The sequence below is a fragment of the Gallinula chloropus genome (genome assembly GCF_964237585.1).
Source record: "Gallinula chloropus genome assembly, chromosome: 29".
In the NCBI taxonomy this organism is placed as follows: Eukaryota; Metazoa; Chordata; class Aves; order Gruiformes; family Rallidae; genus Gallinula; species Gallinula chloropus.
This window is the reverse complement of record NC_140114.1, coordinates 2274220-2282492: the sequence shown is the minus strand read 5'-3', so window position 1 is coordinate 2282492 and position 8273 is coordinate 2274220. Positions and strand designations below refer to the sequence as shown.

General features: G+C 69.6%; 1 protein-coding gene across 1 annotated transcript; it reads right to left on the bottom strand.

The window, feature by feature from the left end:
• Nucleotides 1-294: 294 nt before the first annotated feature.
• Nucleotides 295-5408, bottom strand: TAGLN2 (transgelin 2). Its single transcript, XM_084276615.1, has 5 exons — nt 5332-5408; nt 2875-3088; nt 1751-1925; nt 1516-1618; nt 295-801 (listed from the first exon to the last, which is right to left on the bottom strand). Exons 2-5 carry the CDS (start codon nt 3052-3054, stop codon nt 660-662), a joined length of 600 nt encoding a protein of 199 aa, XP_084132741.1. The 5' UTR covers nt 3055-3088; nt 5332-5408; the 3' UTR covers nt 295-659.
• Between the last annotated feature and the right edge of the window lie 2865 nt (nt 5409-8273).

Sequence of the window (8273 nt, the reverse complement as noted above, 5' to 3'; positions counted from 1 at the left end):
GCTATGGCAACAGCCCCCCCCCACGCGTTTCCAGGGCAGCGGGGCAGGCGCGGAGACCGGATTGGCTGCCGCGTTGCCCCGCCCACACGAGGCCACGCCCCCCTCAACCTAGACCACGCCCCCTCTCCCCTCCAAAGCCCCGCCCCTCCACGTGTCCGCGCTGCCCCGGGGCGATGCACCCCCGGGACCCCCCCCCCCCGCCCCCCTGCATCCCCGCCCCCCCGCAACCCCGGGACCCCCCAATTCCCGGTCATCCCCCCCGCCCTTCCCCTCTCCCTCATGAGCACCCAGGGCTGGAAAGAACAGAGGCTGTTTATTGGAGGGGAGGGGGGGGCAGAACCCCCCCCCCATCCCCAGCACAGTGGGGGGGCTGAAGAGGGGGGGTCACCGTGTCCCCCAAGGCACTGAGGGTGCGAGTGTAGCGGTGGAGGGGGGGGGGCGAAGGGGCAGCTCAGTGTCCCCCCCACCCCCATCCTGTACCCAGCGAAATAATAATAATAAAAAAAAGATTTTGGTCCTGGAAAAACTGGTGGGGGGGGGGGATGGGGGGGGAGGGGCGGGGGGGGGCACCCGGCTGGCCCACGGGGTGTGGGTGGGGGGGTGGTTAAGGCAGTTTGGGGGCCAGCCCTGGGGTCAGCCGGGGGGGGTGATGGGGGTGCTCAGAGGATCTGGCGGGGCATGCCATAGCCCGTCATGCCGGCCTGCGAGGCGCCCCGGTTGGTGCCCATCTGCAGCCCGATGACGCTCTGGCCCTCCTTCAGCTTGTCCTCCGAGAAGACACGGCGGTTCTCCTGCGACTTCCTGCGGGCACGGTGAGGGGTGAGCATCCCCTCTGCACCCCCACGGCCCGGCATCACCCCCCCTGGCCTGGCATCACCCCCTCCCGGTACCTGGCATCACCTCCTCCTGGTACCCAGCATCACCCCCACAGCCCGGCATCACCCCCTCCCAGTGCCCAGCATCACCCCCTCCCAGTGCCCAGCATCACCCCCTCCCAGTGCCCAGAATCATCCCCTCCTGGTACCCAGCATCACCCCTACAGCCCGGCATCATCCCCTCCCAGTGCCCAGCATCACCCCCTCCCGGTACCTGGCATCACCTCCTCCTGGTACCCAGCATCACCCCCACAGCCTGGCATCACCCCCTCCCAGTGCCCAGCATCACCCCCTCCTGGTACCCAGCATTACCCCCACAGCCCGGCATCACCCCCTCCCAGTGCCCAGCATCACCCCCTACCGGTACCCAGAATCACCCCCTCCTGGTACCCAGCACCACCCCCTCCTGGTACCCAGCACCACCCCCTCCAGGTACCCAGCATCACCCCCTCCCAGTATCTGGCATCACCCCCTCCCAGTACCCAGCATCACCCCCTCCCAGTATCTTGGCATCACCCCCTCCCAGTACCCAGCATCACCCCCTCCCGGTACCCAGCATCACCACCCCAGCCCGGCATCACCCCCTCCCGTCACCCAGCATCACCCCCTTTCCCACCTCCCCCCCCCCCCCAACACTCACTTAGGGAACCAGTTGGGGTCTCCCACGAAGAGCCCATCCCCCTTGGCCACAGCCAGGCTGCCCAGGTTCATCAGGGTCCTCTGCACACACGCCATGTTCTTCCCTGCAACATCCCAGGTGGGGTTGGCTCTGTCCCCATCCCCATCCCCATCCCCATCCCCATCCCCATCCCCATCCCCATCCCCATCCCCATGCCCCCCTGTCCCCCACCCCGTGCCCCCCCCCAGCCCCTCACCTTCCCAGAGGTCGACGGTCTGGAAGATGTCGGTGGCGGCGATGCCGTAGCGCTCGGCTGCCTGCAGGAACTGGGAGATCTGCTCCATCTGCTTGAAGGCCATGGCTGACGCCTGGATCTTGGCCACGGGCCCCTGGCCACGCGGGTGCAGACTGTTGATGAGCCGGCACAGTACCTGGCCGGGAAGGAGCAGGGGTCAGACACCATGAAATGGTGATGTATCCCATGGCCATCCCCCTCCCAGCCCCCACAGTGTGGTACCCAGACCTGGGGACACTCAGGGTGCCATCCTTCAGCCACTGCTGGAAGCCACCCCCCCCCCCCCCAATGTGGCACCCAGCCCTGGGGACACTCACGGTGCCGTCCTTCAGCCACTGCTGGAAGCCATCCCCACTCCCAGTGTGGCACCCAGCCCTGGGGACACTCAGGGTGCCATCCCTCAGCCACTGCTGGAAGCCACCCCCCTCTCCCAGCCCCCCAGTGTGGCACCCAGCCCTGGGGACACTCAGGGTGCCGTCCTTCAGCCACTGCTGGAAGCCACCCTACCCTCCCAGCCCCCCCAGTGTGGCACCCAGCCCTGGGGACACTCACGGTGCCGTCCTTCAGCCACTGCTGGAAGCCACCCCCCCCTTCCCAGCCCCCCCCAGTGTGGCACCCAGCCCTGGGGACACTCACGGTGCCATCCTTCAGCCACTGCTGGAAGCCACCCAACCCTTCCAGCCCCCCCAGTGTGGTACCCAGCCCTGGGGACACTCAGGGTGCCATCCCTCAGCCACTGCTGGAAGCCACCCCCCTCTCCCAGACCCCCCAGTGTGGCACCCAGCCCTGGGGACACTCACGGTGCCATCCCTCAGCCACTGCTGGAAGCCATCCCCCCTCCCAGTGTGGCACCCAGCCCTGGGGACACTCAGGGTGCCATCCTCCCCTTCCCAGCCCCCCCAGTGCAGTACCCAGCCCTGGGGACACTCACGGTGCCGTCCTTCAGCCACTGCTGGAAGCCACCCCCCCTTCCCAGCCCCCCCAGTGTGGCACCCAGCCCTGGGGACACTCACGGTGCCGTCCTTCAGCCACTGCTGGAAGCCACCCCCCCTCCCAGTGAAGCACCCAGCCCTGGGGACACTCACGGTGCCGTCCTTCAGCCACTGCTGGAAGCCATCCCTGCCGGGTGCCGGCTGCGTGACGTCCCCCCCACACTGTGCCAGGATCCACCTCACCAGCACCTGCTCCAGCTCGGGGTCGTACTGCCGGTCGATCTTCTGCTGCACCTCCCGGCTGAGGCCGTACGAGGGTCCCCGGTTTGCCATGCCGACTGCTTGGGGGATGGGGAGGGGGATGTATCTGCAGAGACCAGGACAGCATCCCCCCCCCTGTCAGCCCCATCAGCAGCTCCACACACAACCCTGGGGATGTGGGGTGCCACGGCCCCTTGGGGACACTGGGGGACAGCAGGTAGAGCGGCTGCACCCCACGGAGTGGCAGAGCCCCATCCTGCCTGGACATCCGGAGCCTTATCGCCCGTGCCAGGCGCTGCCCAGCCCTGCCCGCTTCCTGCCCCCCATCACCAGCACTGGGCGCTGGGACTGTGCCCACCCAAGGGTGGTTTAGTCCTAGGGGAGGGTGGGCAGTGCTGTGGACCCTCAGCACCAGGGCTGGACCCCCCCCTCCTCCCAAAGGCGCCAGCGTCCCCGTGGCCCAGCCAAGCGCACGTGGCTTTGGCAGGCGCTGGCTGCTGGTTGAAGCTTGTTTGTGGAGCTCACCCGTTTGCTCGGGCTGGGAGCCAGATCCGGGACTGGCTGTGGGTGCGTGGGGCTGCTGGCAGCTGTGCCCCCACCCTGCCAAGGCAGCAGGACACAGAGGAGGGGGGGGCCCAGCCCCTGCTGAGGTGCCGCTGGAGCTGGCACTGGGGAGGATGGAGCCCACGCAAGGTGCCCACATGGGATAGAAACAGCCCAGTGCCATCCTACCCACGCAGATGGGGTGCTGGGGGGTCCCCCCCTCCACCCCCTCATGGCACAGTGGGCACGTGGGGCTGCCTGGGCCATGCGTTGCCAACTACACCCCTGGTATTTTTGGGGGGCATGTCAATAAGCAGGGGGAGGTTGCTGCTCCCCCCCATCCCGTGCCAGCCCTGTGCCCGCATCCCAGCTGGAAGCTGCTGGAGTGGGACAGCTCAGCCTGCATCTGGGAAGGGGGGAGGGGGGGATGCAGGCGAAGTTTGGGACAGCGCTGGGACCCCATCACGTGCCCAGCTTCGGGCTCGGGGGTCCCATCAGCAGGAAGAGCCAAGGGATGGGCTCATCCCCAGCTCATTGGGACGGGGGGGAAAATCCACCCCGAGCCCCCCAGGGATGCCATCGGCAGCAGCGGGGTGACCGAGCGATGCCCTACGACCCCAGAACAGCACCCTGAGCCAGTTGGGCATCCCCCCCCCGCCCCAAAGCCATGAGGCACCCTGGGGTTCCCCGAGGCGAGGGCTGGGGTGCGGGCAGCCCCCGCAGGGAGGGAGCCGGCTTCCCCGGAGCGCGGGGAGCGCCCGGCCAGGGGCCAAGCGGGTTGGGAAACAAAGAGGAGCTGAAATTGGTGCAGACAGGGCTGATTTCCCGACACAGCTGGGGCTTGCCCAGGCGGGAGGGGAGGGGAGGGACGGACCCAGCCCAGCTGCGCCATCGCTGCGCTGGGGACCCCGAAAAACACCAGGGGAGCTGGGGTAAGGGGGGCTGCACCCAGCCCACCCAGGGTACAGACAGCCTGGGGACCACATAGCAGCCCCGGGGACCATGTCTGGGCTGGCTGGGCCGTGGCCAAGCTGGGGACCCCCTCCAGGCATCCTGGGGACAGCAGGGAGGGGAGGGTCCTAATTGGGATGCAGCCACCCTGGGGTCTCCAGAGATACCCTGGGGGGGGTCCCAGAGATCTCCTGGGGCCATCGGGGAGGGGGCTCCGCCCAGCCCAGCTGAGACAAGCCCACCCAGGGGACCCCACTGACACCCCCACCCCCCTATTGCAGGGACCTCCGACTGGGGCGCAGCCACGCTGGGGACCCCGCAGCCAGCCCAGGAGTCCCGGGGGGGTGGGATAGAGAGGACAGGGGACCCTGGGGACCCGCGGGCACAGTGGGAAGGGGCGGGGGGGGGGGCACCGGGGGCGAGGGCTGGACCCAGAGTGGTGGGACGCGGCCACCCCGGGGGGGGCACCGGGAGCAGCCCCCCCGGTACCGGGATGGGTTGTGGCGGGACGGACGTGCCCCCGAGGCGTCCTGAGCGGCGGGGCCGGAAGCCGCACCCCGGCTCCCGCTTCCCAGGCGCGGCCGCGTGTCCCGGCCCTGCCCGGAGCCGTTACCGGGGCGGGAGCAGCCCCGGGGGGGGGGGACGAGACACGGGGAGAGGGTCCCTCTCCGGATCCCCAGTGGGGACAGCCCGGTCCCGGCTCTTTTTGGGCAGAGCTGCGGGTCCCATCCCGGTGCCCATCTTCCCCCATCCCCATCCCGTTCCACCGCATCCCGGCGCCGCGGGTCCCCCACCTGCCGCCCGCGCGCGGTACCCGGTACCCGGTACCCCCGGTACCCCCGCGCCCCTCCCTACCTGAGGCGCCGATCCCGCGGGTCCCGGTGACGGATGCCGCCGCCGCCCGCGCCCTTTTCACGGCTGATGTCAGCGCGGCCGGGGGCGGCTCGGGCACCGCCCGTTCCCGGGGCGGATCCGCGGGGCCGGGGCCGCGCAGCCACCGCGCCCCGGGGCTGCTCCGCCCCGCGCTGGGGGGACGCTGGGGCTGCGCGGGGACAGGGGGGCTGGAGGTGGCTGGGGGGACACACACACGCACGGAGCAGCTGTGGTGGTGGGGGGACGTGGGCTGGGGGTGCAGGCAGGGTGGTGCGGTGGCGCTGGGGCGGGGTCAGGGGGGTGGGGGGATGGGGGACACCATGGGGACAGGGTGGCTGGGGTGGCCCCCAGGGGGTCTGGGTGGCTGGGGGGATGGGGGACACCATGGGGACAGGGTGGCTGGGGTGGCCTCCATGGGGTCAGGGTGGCTGGGGTGATGGGGGACACCATGGGGACAGGGTGACTGGGGTGGCCACCATGGGGTCTGGGTGGCTGGGGTGATGGGGGACACGGTGGCCCCCATGGGGTCAGGGTGGCTGGGGTGGTCCCCATGGGGTCAGGGTGGCTGGGGTGATGAGGGACACCATAGGATCAGGGTGGCTATGGTGGCAGGGGATGCAGTGGCCATGATGGGGACAGGGTGGCTGTGGTGGCCCCCATGGGGTCAGGGTGGCTGGGGTGATGGGGGACATGGTGGCCCCCATGGGGTCTGGGTGGCTGGGGTGACGGGGGACACCATAGGGACAGGGTGGCTGTGGTGGCCCCCATGGGGTCAGGGTGGCTGGGGTGATGGGGGACACCGTAGGGACAGGGCAGCCGTGGTGGCAGGGGATGCAGTGGCCATGATGGGGACAGGGTGGCTGTGCTGGGAAGAGGGTGACCATGGTGGCACAGAGTGGCCATGGTAGCAGGGGAGATGGTGACCCCATGGGGACAGGGTGGCATGGGCCATGGTGGCTGTGGTGGCCGGGGACACTGTGGCCATGGTGGCTGCAGCAGCAGGAGGATTTGAGGGCTGGGGTGGTGGGGAACAGGGTGGCCATGGTGGTGAGATGGTGGCCATGGTGGCAGGGGACAGGGTGGTCGTGGTGGCAGGGCACAGGGTGGCTGTGGTGGTGAGATGGTGGCCATGGTGGCAGGGGACAGGGTGGCCGTGGTGGCAGGGGACAGGGTGGCCGTGGTGGCAGGGCACAGGGTGGCCGTGGTGGCAGGGGACAGGGTGGCTGTGGTGGCAGGGCACAGGGTGGCTGTGGTGGCAGGGGACAGGGTGGCCGTGGTGGCAGGGGACAGGGTGGCTGTGGTGGCAGGGGACAGGGTGGCAGTGGTGGCAGGGCACAGGGTGGCCGTGGTGGCAGGGGACAGGGTGGCTGTGGTGGTGAGATGGTGGCCATGGTGGCAGGGGACAGGGTGGCTGTGGTGGCAGGGGACAGGGTGGCCGTGGTGGCAGGGGACAGGGTGGCAGTGGTGGCAGGGCACAGGGTGGCTGTGGTGGCAGGGGACAGGGTGGCTGTGGTGGTGAGATGGTGGCCATGGTGGCAGGGGACAGGGTGGCTGTGGTGGCAGGGGACAGGGTGGCCGTGGTGGCTGCAGTGACAGGGAGACACAGTGGCCGTGGTGACCCTGGCAGAGGCCGAGCCCAGCACGGTGACAGCAGGGGACAAGGCTGTGATGGCAGCAGGGGTGACACTGAGCCACCAGTGGGGACCACCAGCGCCTGGCTGGGGTGGCAGGGGGACAGCTCGGGGTGGGGGTGGCTGCAGGGCCGGGGTGTCCCCGAGGGCGCAGGGAGGGACAGGGAGGAGGGTGGCGCTTGCACAAGTCCCGTCTCCATGGGAAGTGGAACCAAACAACAAACAAAACCCGGGCCCAAAGCCACAGCCCAGCTCCGGAAAGGGTGGCAGGGCCACCAGCACGACCTCCCCAAGCACCCCCCCCCTCACCCCACCCCACCCACCCCCCCTCAGCACCCAAAAAGCTGCCTGGGCTCAGCACCCACCCCCCCTGAGGGCAGCTGGAGGTGCCAAGGATGCTGTGGGGAGCTGGCTGTGGGGTGACCCCCCCCCCCACATCACCCCCCCTGCATCCCTCCTGCACCCAGGGGTGACACGTGGCGAGCTGCATGTTGTTCCCCTCGGCCCCCCCTCCCCCCCGGGTTATGGGTGTCCTCTGGGTGTATCCGGGGGGGTTTCCTATGGGGATGTGGGTGCAGGGCTGGGGGAGGGGGGAGTGGCACAGGACCACAGGGTACCAGGGTGACCCAGGGGACAGGGGTGATGGGGGGGGCACACACACAGGGTCAGGGGGGTGACATGGGGGTACAGAAAGGGGGTTGGGGGGTGACAGGATGAGGGTGGCACAGTGCCAGGACTTTAAGGGTGACATGGGGGGGAAGTCCCAAGGTGACACAGAGAGCAGGAGCGGGGTGACACAGAGGGGGGGTGACACAGGGTGACAGAGATGGGGGGGAAATGGTGATCGAGGGACAGGATGCTGGGAGAGCTGGGGGGGGTGAGGGGGGGGGCAGGACAGGGTGATGCAGGGCTGGGAGACTGGGGGGACAGGGCGACATGGGGACATCAGGGTGCTGGGGGGGGATGCACAGGATTGGGGGGGATGGGGCAGAGGGATGCAGCTGGGGGGGATGCGGGCAGGATGGCAAAGGGGGGGGGCATGGGGACACAGATGGGGGGACACGAGGGAAGAGGGGAGGCGAGGGGGGAAGGATAAGGGGGGGGACATAGGGCAGGACTGGGGGGGCATGGGGGGTGCAGGGTAAGGGGAGCCATGGGTCTGGATTGGGGGGAAAACAGGAGGCAGGATGGGGGGGCATGGGGGAGGATGGGTGTGTGGGGGGGCAGGATAAGGGGGGGGACATGGGGGCAGGACTGGGGGGGCATGGGGGGCGCAGGGTAAGGGGAGAGGGG